The sequence below is a fragment of the Curcuma longa genome, chromosome 3 (assembly GCF_044706935.1).
Source record: "Curcuma longa cultivar G26 ecotype Majalengka, Jawa Barat chromosome 3, ITB_CL_G26_1.1, whole genome shotgun sequence".
NCBI lineage: Eukaryota > Viridiplantae > Streptophyta > Magnoliopsida > Zingiberales > Zingiberaceae > Curcuma > Curcuma longa.
Genome location: NC_133863.1, coordinates 1,118,926 through 1,143,332, shown reverse-complemented (window position 1 = coordinate 1,143,332; position 24,407 = coordinate 1,118,926). Strand labels below are relative to the sequence as shown.

General features: G+C 40.0%; 4 protein-coding genes across 7 annotated transcripts; 2 read left to right on the top strand and 2 right to left on the bottom strand.

The window, feature by feature from the left end:
* The first annotated feature begins 10,013 nt into the window (after nucleotides 1–10,013).
* On the top strand, nucleotides 10,014–13,088 carry LOC141824316 (uncharacterized). Its single transcript, XM_074711578.1, has 2 exons — nucleotides 10,014–11,993; nucleotides 12,385–13,088. The coding sequence occupies exons 1-2, from the start codon at nucleotides 10,014–10,016 to the stop codon at nucleotides 12,709–12,711; spliced, it is 2,307 nt and encodes a 768-aa protein (XP_074567679.1). The 3' UTR covers nucleotides 12,712–13,088.
* A 761-nt stretch (nucleotides 13,089–13,849) lies between these two features.
* LOC141824317 (actin-depolymerizing factor-like) lies at nucleotides 13,850–14,353 on the top strand. Its single transcript, XM_074711579.1, has 2 exons — nucleotides 13,850–14,130; nucleotides 14,203–14,353. Exons 1-2 carry the CDS (start codon nucleotides 13,883–13,885, stop codon nucleotides 14,351–14,353), a joined length of 399 nt encoding a protein of 132 aa, XP_074567680.1. The 5' UTR covers nucleotides 13,850–13,882.
* A 1,284-nt stretch (nucleotides 14,354–15,637) lies between these two features.
* On the bottom strand, nucleotides 15,638–19,842 carry LOC141824270 (transcription factor MYB17-like). Of its 4 annotated transcripts, none has more exons than XM_074711525.1 (6): nucleotides 19,698–19,842; nucleotides 19,180–19,275; nucleotides 17,795–17,916; nucleotides 17,061–17,690; nucleotides 16,831–16,960; nucleotides 15,638–16,571 (listed from the first exon to the last, which is right to left on the bottom strand). In XM_074711525.1, the coding sequence occupies exons 4-6, from the start codon at nucleotides 17,191–17,193 to the stop codon at nucleotides 15,989–15,991; spliced, it is 846 nt and encodes a 281-aa protein (XP_074567626.1). In that variant the 5' UTR covers nucleotides 17,194–17,690; nucleotides 17,795–17,916; nucleotides 19,180–19,275; nucleotides 19,698–19,842; the 3' UTR covers nucleotides 15,638–15,988. The 4 variants fall into 4 exon arrangements, with proteins under 4 accessions (XP_074567626.1, XP_074567627.1, XP_074567629.1 ...); XM_074711526.1 differs by having other exon boundaries at nucleotides 19,199–19,275; XM_074711528.1 differs by lacking the exons at nucleotides 19,180–19,275; nucleotides 19,698–19,842 and adding an exon at nucleotides 18,009–18,059.
* Nucleotides 19,843–22,822: 2,980 nt separating this feature from the next.
* LOC141823166 (putative galacturonosyltransferase-like 3) lies at nucleotides 22,823–24,131 on the bottom strand. Its single transcript, XM_074710423.1, has one exon. It carries the CDS (start codon nucleotides 24,111–24,113, stop codon nucleotides 23,106–23,108), a length of 1,008 nt encoding a protein of 335 aa, XP_074566524.1. The 5' UTR covers nucleotides 24,114–24,131; the 3' UTR covers nucleotides 22,823–23,105.
* Between the last annotated feature and the right edge of the window lie 276 nt (nucleotides 24,132–24,407).

Below are 24,407 nucleotides of genomic sequence, written 5' to 3'. Positions count from 1 at the left end.
ATTTGAAGTTTGGTTGAAAGCTTTTGACTTATGGAATATAGTCGACAAAGGATTTCTTGAGGTTGAAGATGAAGAAGCCTTGAGTGATGTCGAAAAGAAAGTTTTGACGGATAGCCGGAAGAAGGACATTCATGCTCTAAATCAAATCAATCTTGCAATAAACAAAGTGGTGTTCGAGAAAATTCGCAAAGCAACAATATCGAAGCAAGCTTGGGAAATTCTGCAAAAAGCTTATAAAGGTGATGAACAAGTGAAGAATATTCAACTTCAAATTTTGAGATCAGAATTTGAAAAATTAGAGATGAAAGAAAATGATAAAGTTGCTGAGTATTTCACAAAAGTTGGTTCTATAGTGAATCAACTGACTTCAAATGGTGAATCATTGGAAGATTTCAGAATTGTACAAAAGGTACTTCGTTCTCTTGCTGAAAAATATTTTAGCCTTGTTACTGTTATTGAACAGACAAGAGATTTGAAGAGCATGACTTTAGGGGTGCGTTTGGTTGGGGGTAATGTTAGGATCGGTTGAATAGCTAGAGGGGGGGTGAATAGCGTTTCTCGATTTTTCTTGATCTTTCTCTGCACAGAGATTAGCGGAAGCAAAAATATAAAAGAGAAAGATAGAGATCAACGCTAACCCGGTTTATTTTACTTGGTATCCACCTCCGCAGAGGTGACTAATCCAAGGATCCACACGCACGCACACACCCGATGCACTATGAATCTTCTCCTTCTCGAAAACTCGAAGGCGGAGAAACCTTTACACCTTTCTGATCTCCTCAAAAATGATATGAAATATTGTCTAGGAGGAGAGGAATAAAACAGAGAACAGAGCACAAAAACGCTCACAAAAAAAGCATGAAAGAATGGCGAAGATGATAAGTTGTTCTCGTGCAGGCTTCTTTTATAATCTCTGCAACATCAGTCGACTGCTGGCAGGGCCAGTCGACTGATGCCTTCAATCGGCAACAAAATCTTGCATTAAATGCCATTAAATGCTTGCCAATTTTCTGCAACGTTCAAATCACAGTCGACTGTTCAAGACCAGTCGACTGGCAACAGTCGACTATCCATAACCCAGTCGACTGTCCAGTCGACTCCTGTCTTCCTCTGGCTCGACTGATCTGTCTGTGTGCGTCTGATTTATGAGCAGTCGACTGCTGGCAGGGCCAGTCGACTGGTGAAGCTGAAAAATCCCATTTCAGCTTCTCTTGACCTAGACCTCGGCCTTCAAACACCTCCTATAGCCTCATGCCTCCCTGCACTAGCCTGAGATGCTTCCATCAGCTTCGTCATGTCAAGTCCTTGCCAAGACCACCCTTGGACTTCTCCTTGCCAAGACTACCCACTTGGACTTTTGCTTGCCAAGACTTCCCACTTGGACTTTTGCTTGCCAAGACTATCCACTTGGACTTTTGCTTGCCAAGACTTTCCACTTGGACTTTTGCTTGCCAAGACTACCCACTTGGACTTTTGCTTGCCAAGACTTCCCACTTGGACTTTTGCTTGCCAAGACTTCCCACTTGGACTTTTCTTTGCCAAGACTACTCACTTGGACTTTTCCTTTGCCAAGACTACCCACTTGGACTTTTCTTTTGCCAAGACTACCCACTTGGACTTTTCTTTTGCCAAGACTACGCTTGGACTTTCCTGCAAACTTGCATCACACATGTTAGATCAATAAGAATTGCCTAACTTTAAACATGGTTTAGCCAAACATTGAAACTCAATGCACTTGGGGCAACTATTGCACCAACAATCTCTCCCTTTTTGATGATTTCCATAGACAAAGTAGGGTAAATTTCTACTCAAAAATGTTTGTCCCCCTTTAATGTTGCACCAACAATTGTTTCGGAGGGAAAAATTTTGGTTAAGTTCTCAAACTATGCTGAAAACAGAAGTATCAGTCGACTTATAGTATATCAGTCGACTCAGAAGTCGACTGAAGTCTGACACAGTCGACTGAAGTCTGACACAGTCGACTGATAAGCTGTATTTCAGTTATCAGAGATGAATTTGAAAAATACATAAGTAATTGTACGAGTTTCAGAAATTCGTGAAATTTCACACGTACATTACTTATCACTAACCTTATTTGAGGAAAATAAATTTGAAAAATTTTGGTCTCAAATATGGTGGTTTGATACAAAATCCAAAAGTGATTGATTAAAATCAATATATGTCCAAGATTGTATCAACTTTCCTAATGAATTTGATTCCTTTTATTTTGAAATTATCCATAGAATCCTGAGGGATTTTAAAATGTGTTTGATTGTATAGTAATATCATTCTGATGCAATAAAAACTAAAACCTATAAATTAAATAGATAAAGAGTTACCTTTTTTTTCGGATTTGTTTAAAACAACCTGTTAAAACAAATAAATAGTATTAGTAAAAATAAAAAAATTATCAACTAACAGGTCTAATCAACTACCAATTAATCAACTATAATTTAACTAAAATAATTTGTATAAAAAATTCCTACACAAAAAACTCATGAAGTATCAGCACCATCGTCGCTGGCGTCATCGTCATCGTCATCGTCGTCGTCGTCGTCTTCAGCAAGAAGAGATTGCAACTGAAAATGTTGCAACAGGCGAGCTTGTTGTCTTTGTAATTTTTTAATATCATTATCTCTTTGTTGCATTTCCTTATCTCTTCTTATCATTTCCTGATCTCTTTGTTCTAATAACCCTTTCAAATGGGTTACCTCCTCTGTCAAACTATGAATCTGTGATGTGACTGCAGGGGAGGTGATAGAAGAGCTACCAGCAACTCTATGGGTTCTGCTCAAAGAACCCATACCCAAAATCCTTCCACCACCTTTGCATCCCCCAGTCGCCTCCAACCACAGACTCAATTCACTTCCAACTGAGGGCTCAGATCCCTCAGAGCTACCAGCTTGCGATCGCTGTGCTAACTCAAGCTCACAATATTTATCCTGTATTATAAAAAAATTTATTAATATGTTATAATATTTGAGAAATTAAACACATAAATATAGAAGATTAGGGTTTAAAACCTTCATTTTTTTGCTCGTTCTCCACTCCAAGTCTTGTCTTTTTTCTGGAAGGTGCGAGTGAAATGTTCGATAACATTTGGATCTCGACCCAATTCCTTAGCCTAAAAATACATTGTTAGAGATTATAAAGATTAATATGAAATAAATTTAAATAGGAATAGTTGAAAGAATTACCAATCTACGCGCATGCTCATCAATATTGATTGAGCCCCCCGCATACGTCGCAGAAGAGGCACCAGTATTATAAGCTTGATTAAGCTTATTCTGGTCACTTATCTTTTTAGGGTTTAGGGTTTAGTGATTTAGGGTTTACGGTTTAGGGTTTTAGGATTTAGGGTTTACGGTTTAGGGTTTTAGGGTTTACGGTTTAGAATTTAGGGTTTAGGATTTAGGATTTAGAGTTTCGGGGTTTATGATTTAGGGTTAAGTGGGATTTAACATTTTAAGATTTACGGTTTACGAATAAGGATTTTAGAGTTGTGGATTTAGAGATATACAAAACATATCAAAAAACATATAAAACATATCATAATTAAACTCTATAACAACCGAGCGGTAATATAAATGACAATCATGATAATTATTTTTAACATTACCCAAATTATTAGACTTACAGATTTAGCAGGTCATTACTTAAGCAATGTAGTAATCATGAAAATGAAAATGACAATATTGAAAATCATGAAAATGTAGTAATCATGTATATATATCAATTAACAATAACAAATTTATATTTACCTGAAGTAAAAGCAAACGTATACCTAGGATCGCGTGCCCTCTAAGCAGCAGTTTGCTAGAATTCAAGAAACTTGTAAACCTGTAAAAACAATATTGAAAAAAGTAATCAATAATAATTTCACATCATGTATCTTAAAAAGTATGCAATATTTATACAACACACTAAACTAAATTAGCATCATGTATCCTACACCAAGGCAAGCACCGGGCAAGCCCCGCCATCAACTCCCCGCACCGACCGGTGCCTCCCCGCGCCCGGCCAGCTCCAACACGCGCCGGCCACCACCTCCCCGCGCCGACCAGCGCCTACATGCGACCGGCCAGCTCCTTCTCATGCCGGGCAGCAACTCCCCGCGGCCGCAACAACCTCCCTGAACCGCCCGGCAGCGCCCGCCCGCGAGCGGCCGGCAGCGCCCGCCAGCGGCCGGAAGCGCCCGCCAGCGGCCCCCAGCGGCCGGCAGCGGCCCCCAGCGGCCGGCAGCGCCCGCCAGCGCCCGCCACCGGCCGGCAGCGGCCGCCAGCGCCCGCCAGCGCCCGCCAGCGCCCGCAAGCGCCACCCAGCCGCCGCCAGCCGCCGCCAGGGACCGCCAGCGGCCCACGCCCGGCCATGTGCCCTCTGCAGCCCGAAATCCACTCCACGACGAAAAAAAACAACGAAGAAGGGAGGGGAAAGCTTACCCGTCGTTTCCGGCGAGATCCACAGGCCAAATCTTGGGTTTTCCGGCGAGATCCGGCGATATCCGAGCGAAGGCGGCGAAGTCGGCGGAGAGGAGAGAAAGGAGTTATCGCGAGCACGTAAAGGGAAAGAATCGGGATCTAGGGTTTATTAAGTTATTTCCGACGAACAGGATTCGTCGCAGATTTAGTCACAGATTTGGCGACAAATAAAAAAATATTTGTCGCCATATTGGCGACGAACATTATAATTCATCGCAATATTACGACGAATAATTTGTTCGTCGCAGACTTTTGACCATGATTTATAAAGTTTGCTATAATATGGCGACGAACACCATGTTCGTCGCTGAATTTGGGACGAATACAATTATTCATCGCCAAATTCCAACGAATTAATTGTTCGTCGCCGAATTTTGGCCAGGAATAATATCTTTGCCTATAATTTGGCGACGAACTTATAATTCGTTGGAATTTGGCGATGAATTAGCATGTTCGTCGCAAAATTTTAGTGGCATTTCGTGATACTGTCTTTTTTTCCAACGAAAACAGTTTTCGTTGCAGAATTGCGACGAATTATTTATTCGTTGCCATTTCTGCGACGTATTCGACGACGAATTTGGCGACAAATTATTTTAGTTGCTAAATGTGCAACTAATTATATATTCGTCCCAAATTTTGTTGCTGATTAGCGACAAAAACCTCTTTCGTTCCAAAATTCGTTGCTAATTTGCGACGAATTATTTTCGTCCCAAAAATTCGTCGCAAAATAACTGTTTTTTTGTAGTGTACTATTACACTCTCTACGACAGAAGCAGAATACATTGCCGCTTCTTTTGCAGGATGTCATTTACTTTGGTTGTGTGGAATTCTAGAGAATCTCAAGCATGTTCAAGAAGATCCAACAACCTTATTCTGTGACAACAATTTCAATTTCAAAAGATCCCGTTCTTCATGGAAAAACAAAGCATATTCGAATTCGATATCATTTCTTAAGGGAGCTTGTGAATGAAGGTATTGTTCATGTTGAATATTGCAGGACTGATGCACAGAAGGCTGATATCTTCACCAAACCACTCGGAGGACCTATTTTCAAAAGAATTGTGGCAAGCTTAGGAATGAAGAGCAAGTTTGGTTTACGGGGAGCATTGTTGGAAATCTAAACCAAACTTGCATCCTTAGAAGCCTAAATCAAATTGGATTGTTGGAATTCAAAACCAAATTGCTTAAGTTGTAAGGGTTAATTAAGTTGTCTTGATTGTAAGTTAATGCATTTGATTTAATATAGGAAGAACCAAAATGTCTTTGGACTTCCTTTGTCATGACTATATAAACCATGTTGTAGCAAGCATACAATGTGATTGAGAGAAAAAACGTTCTTCTTCAGAATTGTTACACTCCTTTTTTTCCCAAATTCTACATCTCCTCTCCCTTCACTTTCTACTTAATCTAATTCAGGTCACATAAAATGAACTATTAAAATGATTATTTAAACTTAATTTATTTTCTTTTTTTTTGAGCTTGTGTTTAATTAAAATTTGATTTGAGTTTAATTTGTTTAAATATTATCAAGCTCTTAATTCAAGTTTATTTAAAATTTTTATATTTTAAATTTATTTAGTTAATTATTGAATTTGATTATTAATATAAATTTATTTATTTTAATTTTTTTTCTTTTATGTATTTAACCGTTGATAGAAATTTTATTGATTAATATAATTCATAAATAGTTATGAACGTTATTCATGAATTTAAATTTATTTATTTAATTTAATAAACTATTAAATTTATTTATTTAATTAATTTTATCTGTATTACCAAATTCAACATTATATTATTTAAATCATTTAATTTATTTATAGTCTATTGAATGTACTGTTGCTGAAATATGGATGGACGGTTACTGATCGTTCCAACTTCCGACACAGTTCTTTTCACTCTTTTAATTAAACAGTTGTATTTTGATTAAAGTACAGTAAAGGTCTGACGTGGGAGGAATTAATCCAAGTTCATCCCTTTGGATTTTGGAAGTGGATCGATGTCCCTTCTCTAGTTCTCTGTCTTGATTAAGAACGGAAAAGAAGATTGTAAACACAAGAAGAAAAAGAAGAAACAGAGCAACTCTGTTTGATTGATATATGGTTTCGTTGATCTTTCTTACAGAATAGAACAATCATGGTGCCTGTTTGTACATGTGAAATTAAGTTGATATTAACGTAACGTAGGCAAAGGCAATCAAATGTTTAAAGCAATCTTAATTTAATCTGGATTAATTGTCTGAGAACTTAGATCTCACTTAGCGAAATGGGAAAATACTGTCAAATTTAATTAATTTAATCAGGCATGACAAATTATGTGTTAATAAATAAGTTTCTTAATTTAATTGATAATGTTCAATGCAAATCTCTTTTTATCTAATGTGTTAATTATTTTCCTAAACAAACTAATGAAAAATATGTTATATTGAAATTAGCTTAGATAATACTATCAAGGGTGGAGCCACTCTTGAGCTTTAACCTAGGGATAGATCATGACCATCAACATTGAAAAAGAGAATGCCCAGTGAGTTGCCGATGGAAGAAAGGAAAACAGCTCAGGAGAGTTAGCGGCGTAACAAAAGAACTCACGGATAGATGTTCCTATTAAGATCGCCTCTTGGACACACCACCGTTCACTCAGCACCAGAGTTGATTTCGCGAGAGCTCTGCAATCCTGCAAGCACGTACCAGAGAGTAAGGAAGAAGGTCAAGGGTGTCTTGGCTCAACCACTCCGACACTCAAGTCAGTCACAGGTCCAGGGAGGAAGGAGGAAAGATGTAATAGAGGAGCTTTTTGATGTATCTATGCATACCTATATCTGTAAAGAACGATGATTATATAGGCGAGGGTAAGAAAATGATAAAGGTCTATCTTATCTTTAATTAAAGAGAATATCTGTGCGTGAAGGTCTTGTCAGAACATATATCCCATCCGGGTGATAAAAAATATATCATCATTGTCATGATAGTGAAAAGTTATTTCATTTATCATTATACTATGTCATTATGCCGGAGTAAGTTAGTTGTGATTGTCCCTATCCTTCGATGGTAGTATGATTGACTGAGGGAGTGAGGTGAAGTCGATTGTATGTGAAATAGGGTACTGAGGGGGGATAAGACTGACTAGAGACAAAGGAGGGATGCGGGATCCCGATCTAATCTGTATATCGAGTTGAGGTCATCAGGTCGAGTGCGAGATTAAATCAACTCCTGCCCAACTAGTCATATTGGGCCTGGATCCTGACTTTTCGGGCCGAATACTGACCCCTAACAGCAAAGATAAAGCTATAAAAATAATAAGAGACTCCATCGATCTATTAAATAGAAGCTGGATTTTAGATGAATTTTTCAAAGGTGAAATGCTAAAAAAATCATTAATTCAGTAGCTGAGAGCTAGAAAAGTATTCGATGTATTAGGATGGGAGGATATATCAATCTTTGCTAATATGTTTACTCAAGATGCATTAATTTAAATATTTATACATTATTTTTTTAATCCAATATTTAATTCTTCAAATTCATTAATTTTATAGGTGACTTGTTCGATTTTATGAAAATTTTTCACTGATAATCAAGATAAATCAGGAAGCACGAATTAAAATTCCGCAGCTAGCATTTCGAGATTATCCTCCAATTAGATACATCGCTCCGCAACTATCATTCCATTTGTTCCTCCATTAGAAGAAATTAATTAATCGACAGTGCATTTTCATTGAGAATCAAACAATGGATACCTGATTAATTATGAAAATAACTTACTATTGTACCATAACCATGGGAGCAAATTAACATTTTTAAGGAAGTTGGTAACATCACTGAAAAGAGCAAATTAAATCTTGTGAAAAATGAATTGATAAATTACCATAATTAACATTGTCGATCAGCAATCAAAATCTACATGCAGCAGCGATCTCCACAGAGTTGAGATAGATTTCGGCAGCGACCTGCAACTGTCGTAGCAGCTGCGATGAGCTGTTCAACGTTGTTATTTGTGGAATCAGGTGGATCAAGATAAGACTTTGGCAAATTGTCGAAACAACTATCGTTTGAATGATCGCTTTGAATTGATATATGCAAAGAGAATGGATGGTGTTTTTATATTTAGTATTTATTTTTCAAAGAGGAGATCGAAAGCGGTTAAATTGGAGAGGTACAGGGAATCTTCACATGATTTCTGTGTTAGATTTTTCCCTTCTTGATCTGCGCCTTTGATCCGTGGAATTGCTTTCGATTTCTTTTTCCAATTTTCGGCCATGGTACACAGTTTCCATAAATAGTCATCAGTGTTGAAGATGATCCGCCGCTTGGGCCGGTGGGGGACAAAGCTGTCATTCATTGCAGACCAAGTTCCTATCCGATTTCTTTAAGCGAGAGCAAAGGAGATTCCGGTAATTCCCTACTTCCTACTCCGCCATGGGCAATCATAAAGCTCCCGGCTTTAAGAAAGTAATTTACTATTATCCTTGCTGTGTGTGTGTGTGTGAGAGAGAGCGCGCTTGGGGTGAGCTCGGCCCCGAGAAGAGGAGACAAAGATCATATATTGCATACATTAATCTTTTCTTGTTTGTTTAATCGCTTTGTTTAGTAGAAGCGAATCGTTTAAGCTCAAATGCGAAGTTTTCCATGCAAAGAGAGCCGAAGGTAGCGACTTCAGCAGCAGCGCCACCGGCGTCCATTGGGTCATTTCTCCGGTATCGGTCGCTCAGCTGTGCCGGCGGCGGATTCTTCTCGCTCTTCGGTGAACGCTGGTACTCTTCTTCTCAATGCAGCCGTCGATCTCTAGTAATTTTTTTTTAGAAATGTCGCCTGAAAGTTTAGGTTTTTCTCGCTCTTGATCGTGCTTTCAAGAGCGAGATTTGTTTTTTTGGGGCAGAAAAAAAATCAAAAATGTCTTCTTTATGTAATATGGAAATCGTGCGATAAATTTCCGAGGAGAGATGCTTCAGATCTGCTGAGTTTGGGGTGATCTCCTTTGGCTTTTCCTTGGCCGGGATTTCCTCCGTTGAGAAATGGAAACCTATTTGGATGATTAAAGTCCATCTCGGGAGATTTTCTTGCCGTTTGATAATTTTTCCAAATCAATTGGGGAAGATATGAGAAGATCTTCTTGCCTTCATTTAGCTTTATTGCTTTTATGATTCGCCATCCTTTGTGATTTCCCGCAATCCTTTAGAACTAGGGTTCTTCCTCCTTTCTCCACCTTCGGCTACTGATCACTCTGTTGCTGCTGCAATTTCATCATCTTGTGCATCCAAATGGGTATCTGTCTTCATCTTCTTGTCTGATCTGAAAAATTTTCTCCTCTAGTTGTTAATAGTAGTTAATGGTTCTCATGGTTTAGATCTTGGAGTTTCTCAATAATCTGAAAAAAAAATGAAGAATCTGTTCTTTAACTGCTTGAAGCTGACTAAAAAGGGGAAAAAAAAAGCATTTTCTCATGTTGCGTTTATCTGTTTGATACTTTAGTGCCTGCCATGTTGTTACTTGTACTTGATCTCGATTCAATTATGTAATCTCTGCCATTGTTCTTCAGCTGTTCATGTTAACTATGGGACAAGATGTCGTTTTTGAGTGTCAAAATCATTCTCAAGCAAGACTGAGGAATAGACTTGCTACCGTGCCAAATCCGAGCAGTAAGAAGGTAGAAGAGAATGAAAGAAAAAGATTGCCCGCGAACAGATACCAGTACCTGAATAGGTTGGATGGTGATTTGAGAGAACTTAATCGCAGTTATTCGTCGAGTCTCGATTATGAAAGCATGAACTCCAGAAAGCTCAGTGCCGATAATGAAGTGCTGAAAAGAGGATCCATGTATCAAAGCTCTAAAGAAGTCAGGAGAATGAGAAAACAACGAGAAGGGAGGATAAAAGTAGACTCCGGGTGCAATGAAGATGCTTTCATTTCATTTGAGATTATAGATCACTTGCCTCAGCGTGTTGCTAACAAATCTAATCAGTTTTCAGATAAGAAGTTTTTGCCTCTTGTGAGTTCGAGTGCGGATTTAGTTAATTCGATCAGCACAAGCTCCACGGGGTTTCTGGATCTTTCATTCCGTGATCTTCCTAACAAGCCTTTTGTTACTGATAAGACTTGCTTAGACTTTGTGCCAGCAAAAGGCAGTAGTGGGATAGATGATTTCGTGGAAATCCTGTTGCACTCTGTCGACAAACAAACTCCTAGAGAAGTTATTCCTCGGTTTTTAGAACAAGGTCTGCTCAAGGAACAAAAGGCTCACTGCTATGAAAAGATTCATCCTGCAGAAAATACTTGTGAAAGAGATTCAGCAAACATTCTTCCAAAATGCTTCTCAGAAAATGCAAAAACTTCACATGCTTTTTTGGGTTTGGAACATGGAGTAGCTGATGCAAGAGGGTCAAAATCTAAGTTTAGTCAGCTGAAAAGAATCTTTGATCCAATCATGAAATCCAAATCTTTGCGAGATTCGTTTCCTGCAGGAACACAAAACACTGGGGGTCTTTCTGTTGATCATACAAACATTGGGCTGGGAGCACTGTTCCAGAAATCTTTACTAAATGAGATTTCTACAAAAGAAGAGGATATAAAACCTGGTTCGTGTTTGACTCAAGGAGTGTTCTTACAGGCTGCTGCTATATCTCCTGCTCATCTACACGGAATTCTTAAATTGGATATAGAAAATGGTCACCCTTCGTTTGAGTTTTCTCTACAAGATCCAGAAGAAGTCCTATCGGCAAAGACTTGGAAAACTGATAGTGCATTTAATTGGGTTTACACATTTCATAGCTTTAAGAAGAAGATCAACACTAGTAGGGGGACTAATGACAAGCATGGAACTTTGCCTCCATTAGTTGGGCAGATGCAGGTTTCTTGTTATCTATGCTCGGAAGTAAGAGAAAATGGATCCTTGTTTAACTCAACTGTAACGGAGTTTGTGTTGTATGACATTACACGAGCAAGAAGGAATTTTTCTGTTGAAGAAAGATCCAAGTGTTGTTCAGTTCCAGCTCAACCTGTTTCTAGCAATGTTGCGGAAGATCTGACACCAGCAGGAGCGCCAGAGAGAAACAAATCAGCAGAGTACCTGGATTCATCCAGACTTGGATTAAGTAGTTGCGACTCTGATGCTTCAGCCTCTTACCCTTGGTTATCGAAAGATTTACATCCACAACATGAGATTGCAGCAATTGTGATCCAAGTTCCTTTCAACAAAATGGAAAATTCAAAAGAAAAGAAAGAGTTCCACCCTAAAGGGAACCAAAAAGCAACTAGATGTTCCCCAATTGATCGGAGAAAGGAAACCAAGAATCACATGAATCCTCCAACTGTAAAGGTTGTCACTCCAAGTGGGAATCATGGCCTTCCTAATACAGTTGGAGCTGGTCCATCTTCACTTCTTGACAGATGGAGGTTTGGTGGAGGCTGTGATTGTGGTGGCTGGGACATGGCCTGCCCAATTATTGTGTTTGATAATCAACGAGGTGATGATTGGACAAACCATTCAACATCGGTATTTCAAACATCCATGTCACTTTTTCTTCAGGTATACCTCGCAGTTTCTTCTTCCTTCATGAGATTCTATTTGAGTATGATCTCTTAACCTCTTTCATACTTGTTTAACTAAATAAAATTCCTTGTATCATATCTTGTCATTTTGTGCCAACATCAGATGATGGAAAATGATAAATTAGTTTGGCTATTCATATTAGAAATGCCAATTTCGCTATTGTGTTCTTGTTGTCTTTGTTCATTTTGTGCCAAAATGCTTTAAAGATGATATAGGATTAGTTAAAAATGGTTTAGATGATGCAAAATTAGTAAGTTTTCTGAGACTTAGCACCACTTTCGGTTCATTGCCAAACTAGCTTATGTGTTTGTCTTGCTCATTTGCCTCTGCCATATTTCTAACACATTCAATGGTTTATACTCAACAGGGAAGCAAGGAGAATGTACCTGCGCTGACGATAATGACCGACAGAAGAGGGCAATATTCAGTCTATTTTCACGCACAATTCTCCGCACTACAAGCATTTTCAATCTGCATTGCCATGTTACGTTCCTCCGAAGTGTCTTCCGCCATCACTCTGGAGAAGACCAGGCAAAGGTTATATTCTAATTCCTTGCGGTTGCTACTCGAGGAAGAAGTTAGGCATCTGATTGAAGCTGTCGAAAGTGAAGAGCAAAGAAAAGCAAAAGAGGGAGCAGAGCAAATGCCTCCCTTCTTCCTTGACCCACCTTTCTCTCCTATGGGCAGGGTGTAGATTCACTGCTCAAAGGCCAAGAAATTCCCCGAAACAGCCTGCTATACGCCGCTTGAAGATCGAAAACCATAACCCCGAGATGAAGATCAGTTGCCTATTTCAGTCCATGTAGCATATAATGATTCTAGCAACTGTGTTAGTTCTCATGCATTCGCGTAACCATGAGTGATAGAAAAGGAAATGGTGCCGATACATGACTGTATGCGATGGAGAAGTATCGTAAAAGCACGACTGCATGTGCTCACTTCATCGGCAACTCTGAAGGATCGATCAGTCGATAAGGATTCAGCTAGTGATACAAATCAGGTACAACCACAAAAGCAATTGAAATGAAGTGGTTTGTTTGATCAAAGAGAGTAGTGTAGTTTGAAGTTTGTATGTAGCTAATGATCTATAATGAAAACTTCACTTCGATCATGGTTTATATTTTCATGTATTGGAATCAACTACCTGTAAACATTCCTTCCTATGATCAAATGACAATGAACTTATAAAAATATTACTGAAACATCACATTTCACAATTAGACATGTTTTAATATTTTTACAAATATTTTTGTGTTTGATTTAATTTAAACAATTTCTATCTCCATTGTCTAAATTTTGTTAAAACTAATAATGATAGTTGATTAGGTCAAACTATCAATTGTGTAAGAGTTTATAAATAGAAAGATAAATCTAACCATGATTTGATTCGACTATTGATAGCCCTTCTTATTAATTAACTATCGAAAGATCAAATCTTAATCCAATTGAATGGTTAGAAAGAAATCCTTCATAAGAACCTTCCTCTTGGGATTGCTCTTCTATATATAAATTGTCTTGTGCAATGGATGAGATAGGAACAAACAAAGGCCAAGCTTCATTTCTCTCTTGGAAGAATTCTCTTACAATTCACTAATTCTATCAATAAGTTCTATCAATCCTTCTCTTCTTTTTCTTCTTCCTTGCTCGTCGCAATCCTTCCTCGATTACTCTAATAATTTCATCATGGTAACTATCTTCTAATCAATGCATGTTCTAAAGCTAATTCACAATTGCTTTGTTTTTGTATTGATATTGTTTAGATGTAGACATCTAAAGGTTTTTTTCTTTCTAAGATACAAAGCTAAGTTTGATACTTAGTTTAACCACTTGTTAATTCTATTGCAAAGGCGAATTCGGCATCCGGAATGGCGGTTAATGATGAATGCAAGCTCAAGTTCTTGGAGTTGAAAGCCAAGAGGAACTTCCGATTCATCATCTTCAAAATTGACGAGACGATACAACAAGTCATGGTGGAGAAGCTCGGCCAACCACAAGAGAGCTACGATGATTTCACCGCATCTTTTCCCTCCAACGAGTGTCGCTATGCTGTCTTTGATTTCGACTTTGTGACCGATGAAAATTGCCAAAAGAGCAAGATCTTTTTCATTTCTTGGTATAGCAATATTTCGTAAAATGCTTCTTCGATACAATGTGAGAAACTCTTTATCTATGTTTGGATGTATAGGTCTCCAGACGCATCCAAAGTGAGGAGCAAAATGTTATATGCAAGCTCGAAAGACCGATTCAAGAGAGAGCTCGATGGTATTCAAGTAGAGTTGCAAGCAACCGATCCAAGCGAGATGAGCCTCGACATTGTTAAAGAGCGAGCTATGTGAACTTTTCATCCTTCTTCAATCCATCAACCAAGCAAACTAAATTATCTTTCTATCAAGATTTGCAAGCCATATTTCTATTTTCTTATATGCCTTTGTGCAATTCAACTATTATTTGATTGTATTCATTGTGAATTTGCTCTCAAATAGGGCCGTAAATGAATCGAATGTTTGTGAACAAGTTTGGAATTCTGCTTGATAAGATATTATTTATATTTATTCAATACATACAAAATTAATTAAATAAATAAACTTGAATAACTTGTTAAACTAAAAAAATAAACTTAAACACATATGTATTCAGCTTACTAATGTTCATGAATAATATTATCCATGTTAAATAAAGATTTTTTTTTTTAAAAAATAAACAAATAAATTTATATTATCAAATTTAATGATTAATCAAATAAATTTAAAATATAAAAATTTCAAACAATGAAATAAATTTGAATTAAGAACTCGATAAATGAACTAAACTCAAATTAAACTTGAATCAAGTTAAAAAAATAAATCTAATTTAAATAATCATTTAAAAAAATTAACTCAATTTAATTTTAATTTTTAAAATAAATTATAAAATTATAAAATTTGATTCGACCACTTATTCAAGAAATTTATTTCATTCGCTTTGTTTTTTACATGAGGTCAGTTGCTGACACTTTGAAGACTTCAATTAATGCTACTTTGCTGGTCGTCATGTTGCAATGATGAGACAGTAACAAAAAAAAAACCCTGAATGAAGGAGTATGTTCCATTGAAATTTAAAATATGCACTGAAAAAACAAATACATCCTCATAATAATTCTTTTAAATTCTTGATTGGTGCATCACAAGCATTAGTTCATCTTCAAGTAAACAGAAGAGATTTATGAACGACATTTTATTGAATCACGCATTAAGTTTCAAACTTTTTCATTTCGTGTATGCATTCTCATTATATTCCTCCTCTTACTTTTTAATTAAAAAATTAAAAAGTTTTTATTTTTAGAGGTAAAAGAGAGAAGAGGATAATAGAAATGCATTTTGATATTATAAAAATTAACAATATGAAATAAAAATTCTAAAAGTTGAATAAAATATCGATGTATGAATTGATATATTACTGTTTGGCTGTAAAGAAATGGATGGTGAGGTAGTTTTGAGGAGGATACGATATGATCTGATGATGGGAGAGTGGTGGCGACGTGACCTTGTGGCTGCTTTGAATGCTTCTACAGCGGCTGTCGTCCCTCCCACTGCAATCTCATAAATGCTCAAATCATGCCGTAAATGAGCTCCCCCAATCCATTTACTGCACTCTCAAACTTTGACCCCTTGTTTCTTTTGGATTTTGTTTTCTCTGTTCTTGGATGAGGAATTGTGGATTCATTGGGAGTGTGACTGATGGCTGTGAATGATGAATGAATTTAGTGGAAGAATATCAAAAAGGATATTGCTTCAAATATTGACAAGCGCACTGAACAAAATCAAGATGGATCTCCGTTTTTGATGCCAAAAGTGTCATCTTTTTCAAGCATCACAAAATCTGAGATCGCCATCGGTCGAGGAACGTAAAATCTCCCACTAAAACGGGAGGAGACTGAGATTTGTTTTGCTTTTTGGGGATTTTGATGTCGTTAATGGAGGATCTGCTGCTAGTCATTTGAAGGCGGAGTCAAAGCAGGAGTCGTTGAGGTCGGCGGCGAATAGGGCGGAGAGCTGGCCGTGGAGAATCCCCAAGTCGTCGCCGGCGAAATCGAGGTAGAGCTGGTACGCCTCGTCGGAGAGCTCCTCGGTCGGCACGTCGTTCGACCCTGACGAGTCGACGTCCATCCCCGCCGTGGCTGGCGGCGGCCCGAACGTCACGCAGCTCTTGCTCTCCGTCTCCTCCGGCGGGCGACGCTGCCGGAAGGCGGCCCCGACGTCGGAGTTCCAAATGCGGAGGAAGAAGTCCTCGGGCCGGGAGGAGGAGGAGGATGCCGACCCAGCGTCGGCGGCGGAGGCAGGGGAGGAGGAGACGGCGGTGGCACTGGCGGAGAAGAGGAGCGACTCGCGCGAGAGGCGGGCTTCGGCTTCAAGCCTGGCGCTCTCCCACTGAGCCATGTGGCTGCCGCCGCCGGCAGAGACGACGGCGGGGAGATGGTGGTGGCGGTTGAGGAGCCGCTTCTTGAGGTGGGTGTTCCAGTAGTTCTTCACCTCGTTGTCCGTCCGCCCAGCCAACTGCGCTGCGATCGCCGACCACCTGCTCGTCGAAACTCTCATTAGCAGAAAAAAATCGCAAAAATCCGGTCAACAGGAAGACGCCATTAATCGATATGTTACAACGACCGCAGTTAATTCGCAAGGATCTAATCAAATCCGATAAAACCAAACAAAAGAAGACAACGAAGCAGAGAGATTCCCAATTCCAAGCACCATGGCCTTAAATACGGTTCCGTACTCGCCATCAGTTCATCACTGCAGAGTAATCAAGAAGAAGAAGAAGAAATTGAAATATATACTTGTTGCCGAGGATGGCGTGGAGTTGGATGATGGATTTATCTTCCTCGACGGTGAAGGGGCCGCGCTTGATGTCCGGCCGCAGGTAGTTCGCCCACCGCAACCTGCAGCTCTTCCCGCACCGAAGCAGGCCTGCCATTACTCAATCCACCGAAGCTAAAAATCACAACTTTTTTTTACCGATTTGTCGTCAAAAATTTGATCTTTAGGGAGAAGGAGGATGATAAGTAACCTGCGAGCTTAGGGAGGGATCGCCAGCTGCCATGGCCGTTGGCCTTGATGTAGTCGATCAAAATCTTGTCTTCCTCCGGCGTCCACGGGCCTTTCTTCAGCCCCTGGTTGTCGCAGCATGGAGTTCTCCCCATTCCCTGCTTTGATCTCTGCTTCCCTTCAAATACAAACAGCAAAGAGGCAAGAAGAAGAAGAAGAAGAAGAAGAAGAAGAGATGAGGAGGAGGATAAATATTATGAGCTGCTGTGAATTTTCGAGCAATAAATGAGGGGGATATTACGAGTCTGGAGGCAGGCAACAGAGCACCAGTCGGGTGGCTCATTAAATGAGTGGTGGAGGAGGGAGGAGGAAGCAAACACGGAAAAAGAAAAGGAAGAGAACACAGGAGAAAAGGGTACAGCAGGACTGCTCAATGATATTCAATTGTGGTCACGCTCGCTCAAGTCGCGAGGAGAGGAGAGGAGAGGAGAGTTAATGCGGTGCAATGAAATGGGAGAGGAGGCGTGGGGACTGCTGCACAGCTGCTGCTGATCAGTGATGAGATGCAGAGTTGAAGAAGAGTCGTAAATGCGAGGGAAAGGTCTCTTCATTCAACGTCGTAGCTATGGGTCCAGTGTCCATATGTTTGATTCTGTGTCAGTACAAATTATAAACTGCTTTGTTAAAACTACCAATTAATTTGGAGTGAAATTATACCTTGCATCCATCCATGCATACTTGCCATGGAACCCATACCTGGGAGGGAGTTTGAATGCTTCGGAGCACAAACGATCACCCTCTTGGCAGAATCTCCAGAAGTTGATCGATTGCAGCTGCTTTGAAACTAAAGGATTGAACACCCTGCGTCGAATCCTGATCTGCTAAAATTGTAGGCATCCATTAGATTGAAATAATCATGCAACATCAATCCCCATATCATTTATAAGCCCAAGTACAAACAGCTTATCACCTTCTCCAGAGCGTAGTGCTAGGGAACCTATTTCTGAATACAAGAAGTTAAATTAACGCCTTCTCCAGAGCGTAGTGCTAGGGCATCTATTTCTTAATACAAGAAGTTAAATTAATATTGACATCTACGATAGATCTGTATAAATGTATACAAGTGAGATGCGCTAGACAAGAAGTTAACAAAACTTAACTCATAACTCCTGAAAAATATTCTGACACTAGTACATAATGCTCATACCAGTTTACAAAATCACAATCTGGATGATCCTATGATCCGAAAATATCAAAATGATCCAAGAACGCTTGGAATCATTTTTTTAAAATGAAATCAGAGTAGGATCAGTGAAATCCATAACAACCTAATTAAAAAAACATAATCTAAAATCTTTTTAGAGGTTCATACTTTATATTTGAGGTTATTTTTGTCTTTTACAAAGTTAAAATTTTAAGATTTTTTTATCATAAAAAATATTTCTCTTCAAAATTATGAGATTTGGATGTCTATTTTTTAATATTTTACTGAATTAATAGATATTATTTCTAACATTCTATTCAAATCAATGAAATTAATAATCTTTGTTGTGTGAGTTGACCTTTAAATTGGGACATCTTGTGACTCTTTTTCGTTGTGCCAGTGGTCCAGATGTTAAAGATCCGATCCTACTAATATGATCTTGATTCCAAATCAATCTAGTATAGGATCGCAATCTTACAAATTATGATCCATATTAGGATGTTTGTATTGCAAGTACTCGACTTACTTAAGACTTGTTTCTGGGGTACAATTGGAGATCTCATTTATCAAATTTTGATAGGTGCAAGAGAAATGCATTGTAACAAAATTAAAACTAACTTAAAGAATCGAATGTTACTAATAGTATATATCCATACGTTTATTATGTCATTAAATAGAGTATTAATGAAATGGAGTATTTAATTTGCTCAATAGTTATTTCAGTCCGACAAGCTTGCTTAGCCAGTCAACTACATGGGCATAATCTATGTGGTTCGACTCATCAACCTAACCATTAAGCTCAAACGCTTGTTCAGCTCATTTGATCCGACCGCAGTTTATGTATTGAAGAAATACCAAGGGATGCAAGCAAAAGCACAAGATTGCAATGAGCATTTTATCAAAAAAAAAAAGTGTCGTTTACATAATTGATGTTTACCTAAAAGTGTCACACTCACATCAGGAGCTTTGCGAGCACAGCCAACAAACTCCAACCTTCATTTGTGCTCAGTGGATATCCAGGATTTGTGCCACCCTGCGGAGGTAAACACTCCGTTAACTGTTTATCAAACTCAATTGTTTAAGCAAATAAAGGTAGCAATGCACTGTTACATGCGTAGTGTCTATATAGAGAAGTCAAACTTCAAGCATCCTAAAGTTCATGAACGAGAACAGGAAGTTGATAACTGACATAATTCATAATCATCAGTAGGAATACGTAAGCATCTGTCATGCAAACAAAAAATATATATATTCAACAGTAGATGTATGATCCCAAGATGCTTAATTCAAATATATATTTGTGCTAAGCACTTCTTCATGCTGACATAGATCAAACAGATCGCAATACCAAAAGAAAAAAAAATAAAGCACAAGAGGGTCAATTATTGCTTGTACATATTTTAAAGATCATAGTACAATATCATAATCAAGTGCCACCTAAGAAGGTTTACTCACCAACTAGGGGCAGCTCTTCCTTATCAAGTCCATTAAATTAAAAAGTAGGCAGTGGCTTGGACTGACAAAAAGAAAGCTTAAAATAAGAAAACTGAAGGCCTACATCACGAGGGGTTCATCCTCTGGAGACTTTCGGCAATCCCTGCAATTAGACTACGATTACTTGTGAGGAATCCCACAGAAAAAAAAGGAATCAAATGTCCCTTTCTCTCAATTACTCTAACAAATTATGATCCTACAAACGAGGTTGAAATAATTTTACTTTCTTGTAAATATAGACAGAAATGAAGGAAAGAGCTGCCCCATGATTAAAAAATCATAATTTGATCATAATGTCCTTTGTCGCTATGGCCCAATATGCTACTCACAACCAATGCTATCGGATTTGAATTTCAAGGCATTGATCCGAGACATAAAGAGGCAAACTGTAAGAAAGCTCAAAACAACTGAAGGAGATGGATCTGTCCTTTCATTCCTTTTCATTTTCCCCCCTTCTTTCTCATCACCAAATATTCAATGTTACATAGCTTCCTCCACTCCCTCCACCTTCTTGCCTTTCCTTTCCCTCCTCTCCCTCTCCCTTCCCTCATCTGAAATGCTAAAGTACTCAACCGCGGAGACCTCTCCTTGGTCTGAGTTGTGCTTCAGTCGACTATTTCCAATAGCTCTGTATCAGACTCTGCAAAGATGTCAAATATCAAGCAATCATAAGAATGCAAACGTAAGAACTCAAGCAGGAATATGAGTCTGATATAATGATAAGATTTAACGAAGATGCAGAGGCATGTCAATGACGCTGAATTGCTGAATTTTATTATGATCACTACATCACAAATAATGACAAATGTAGGACAACAATGTCAACACCAACTGTTTAGGACAAAGCATTGATTTCTATAATTTTAGCTCTTTCTGCTTGTTTTGGATTTCAAGGAAGCGTGCATAGATGAAGCATTTCTAAGGGCACCATATGGGTTTTTAATTTTTAGTCAGCTGGACAGCTGCACAAAGATAATATTTAAGTCACTCTTGGAGAAGGCCCCTTATTAATAGTTTGCATCTAACCTGACTTTATTTCAACCTTGGTGGCTTTGCTCTAGTTCCCTCCCCACCTCCTCCTTCCTCTTCAGCTTTCCCTCGCCATGAGGTTGCAAGATCATTCTTGGTCGTGCCTGGTCTCTTTTCTCCTGCTATTGCTTGCTGCTGGGCAGCTCAATGTTCTGGGTCATGCGAGGACTGTCAACAGAGAAGTAGAGAGATGGAAGAGCAAGTACTCAGCACCTCCCGTGGGTTATTTCTCCAACAGATATCCTCCCATAAAGCAAGACGAGCACGACGACTTCAGTCCAATTTATGGAGTTTCCAAAAGGTTTGTGCCTCAGGGTCCAAATCCACTGCACAACTGATCAGATTGTCCCAGAAAGATACAATTTTGTTGCAGTCCTTGCAGTCAAAATTTCAGCCCAATAATATCTCATATGGTTATTGTAAGAGATGTGTACAATCATACAGAGTAGTACTGCTGCATAAAAGATGGATATGGAGACAGGTACTCTATAAGAGCTCAAGCCAAATACCTCTGAAATGTATATGTAGATCTATGTATTCAAATGTCGGCATAAAGAAGATGGGTAAGCTTTTCTTCTCTTCAAATTTTCTCTTCCCAAAAAAAATAAATCAAAAGCAGATTAAACAAATGAAGGTTCTGTCTTTTTTTGCCTAACCTAAGCATGATAATTGAATATGACAATTTCTGATGACGTACATGGTGCCAAATCTCATTTTACTTCAAGCTCAGTAGTTTTTTGTTCTTGCATAACTTCAATACTGCCAGGAAACATTGCGTAGCCATGGAAAAGTTTAGGTTCTACAAGTATAGGAAAAGAACAAAGGCAATAGTTATGGATCCTGTGTTAAGTATTAAACAACACAGCAAATTGAAGGTCACCATTACGTAGCATGTATAGCACAGTGATAGTGGATTACCTATACTAAATAAGTTGGCTTAAAGAAATGAACTGATTCAGTTTATCTACACCTTGCAATGACTAATATCTCGATCATGCTATCGTCCATTAACTAGATAGGAAACAGAGAGAACTCCATGATACCAGAAGCTGTTCTCTTTTCAGCAATTGATGGATAGATAATTTAGTTCCAAGATCAAGATTAGTGTAGAATTTATTTAAACGGTATGATGATAAAGATAAACACCTGTGTCATCCATTTCCAAGTCAGCTTTCACTTAGGGTTGAGATCCACATACTATAGAAAAAGTTGGCTATGAAATTTTGCTGGCAGAACCATAAGGGATTTGAACTTTGAAGAGTATCAAAGAACTGTCAACTTGAGGTGTAGAAACTTTCATTTCTGTTAATGGAGAACCCCATATTTCAATGAGCAATGAAAAATGCAATGATTCTACTGCTCAAAATGAGCCCACAATGTGACTATAGTTAAAACAGACGGACGCAGTTGTCACATGCAACCAAGTCAAATAGTTTATTCAACAGAGCTTAAGTCAACAATGAAACTAATCAATAAAATTCAGTCGGCATGAAGCATTCTTACGAATCATTCCAGTAAAAAACCTACAGATACTTCATAACAATCTTATAGAATCAGGTCAATCAAACATTTGAAAACTATAGAAACAACTGAATGGTAACATTACTCCTACAAGATCCGGTTTTTTCCTCTACAACCTAAACTTATCTTCCAACATGGGGCGATCGCGTAGTGGGTCGGCTGCGGGCAAGACATTGACCCCGATCCGCGAGTGTAGAGATTCTTGTTTAGGGCTACGCTGCACATCCCGTCGAAGAGCGCTCCGCGGTCGCCGTCATCAACCGATCGAACAAGCGAATGCGATGTCGATAGAGGAACGGTGAAGAAGGAGCAACAGAAACAGAAACAGGGAAGGAGTACTCCATCCCGCGTTCGGATTTAAATGGGCTTTTGTTGGGCTCCAAGTGGGCCTTAAGATCCAGCAGAGTTCGATCCGGCATGACCTGACCAAGTTGATACCTTTACATTTGAGTCAGCTCGTTGAATCAATCGAACAAGTCGATAAAGGCAAATCGTAATAATCCAATAAGCAACTATAATCCTATCCAATGGTGCCATTAGAATCGACCTTACAATATCTGAAACTTATTAGGAACGGCAAAGAATCAAATTATGACGATAAGAGAAGAAGAAGACAAGAACAGTCCGTCTCCTGCCTTGCTGTTATGAAGACACATTGAGAGGAACTCTATAGCTGAAGTTATGGTGGACCTTCTATTCATCGGAAGGGACCCCGCTTCTAGCTGCCGCGGGCCCCTTCTCTAAAGCAAAGGGTGGTCGCGGCGCGAGTCGATCAGATAGGATGGCCGTCGTGGACGGTGGGCGTGGAGGAGGAGCGGATCAGACGTCGGAGAAAGGGTTGTCGCGGAGGAGGAGGTCGTAGGGCGCCCAGAGATTGTCGAACGGGCACGGGCGGCCGGCGTCGAGGCGGAGCCACGGCTTGCCCTTTCCGCTCCAGTGGAGGAGGCTCACCGGCCCCGAGTGTAGATCTCGGCATAGGCCCTCCTTGTTGTCGCCGCCGAGGCCGTGCTGGTTCCACCGGTGGTCCACTCCCTTGACCTCGCCGGCGAAGACTAGGAGGAATGGCGGAAGCGAACCGAGCTCGTAGATCCGGGCCTTGCGCTTCTGGACCTCCATCCAGGACTCGAGCTTACGGGTGTACCCGCCGGCGCGCCAGCGGTCGAGGTCGACGATCATGACCCCGGTGTTGAAATAGCAGGGCGGGCGCCGGCGGCCGGTGAGGGCGAGGGGGAGTGCCGGATCGGACCAGAAGCGGTCGGTGAAGTAAGAGGTGAAGTTGGCGTGGCAGTATTCGGGGGCGGCGAGGACCTGGTAAGGGGCGAGGTCGGTGGCCCAAAGACGGGCGACGTCGTCGACGACGACGAGGTCGGAGTCGAAGTAGACGACGCGGCGCACGGAGCGGGGGAGGATATCGGCGAGGTAGATGCGCGCGTAGTTGAGGGGTTGGTCGAGGGCGCGGCGGACGGAGGAGGAGATGCGGCCGCGAACGAGGTCGGGGTCGAAGCGGTGGACGTCGAAGGTGAGGGAGGGGAAGGCGGCGGCCACGACGGCACGGAAGCGGCCTGATCGGGTAGCCAGGAAGTGGAAGGCAATGGATTCGGGGCAGGAGGAGTGGCGTAGAACAGAGAGGACGCCGGCTAGGGAGCCGCGGAGGTAGGCGGCGTCGAGCGTCATGGCGATGTGGATGGTCTGAGCGGAGACGCAGCCGGGTCCGTTCCGGAAGGCCGGGGCCTCGCGGAAGCGGGGGAGTTCAGCGGCGGTCGGCAATGGCCACCCAGAGGCGGCGAGCAGGAGGAGCGCAGCCGCGAGGAAGGCTGAATGAGACATTCGCGGCGGCGGCGAAGGTGAAGGCGGAGGCGGAGCAAGGCTGGGTGGATCGGGAGAAGGATTGCGAGGATTTGAAGCGGCGTGGTGGCCACTGTCACCAAACGCAGATTACTTATTTATTTTATTAGGTTTAGTAAAATACTAAATCTTCATTAAAAATGATTTTATTTACTTTTTATCGTTTCAATATTTGTTTTTAGTATTTTTTTTAAATTATTTTCTGTTCGCTTTTTTAAAATTATTAAAATACAAATTCCTGTTAATTTTTTCCTGGGAAATATTTTAATGTGCTTC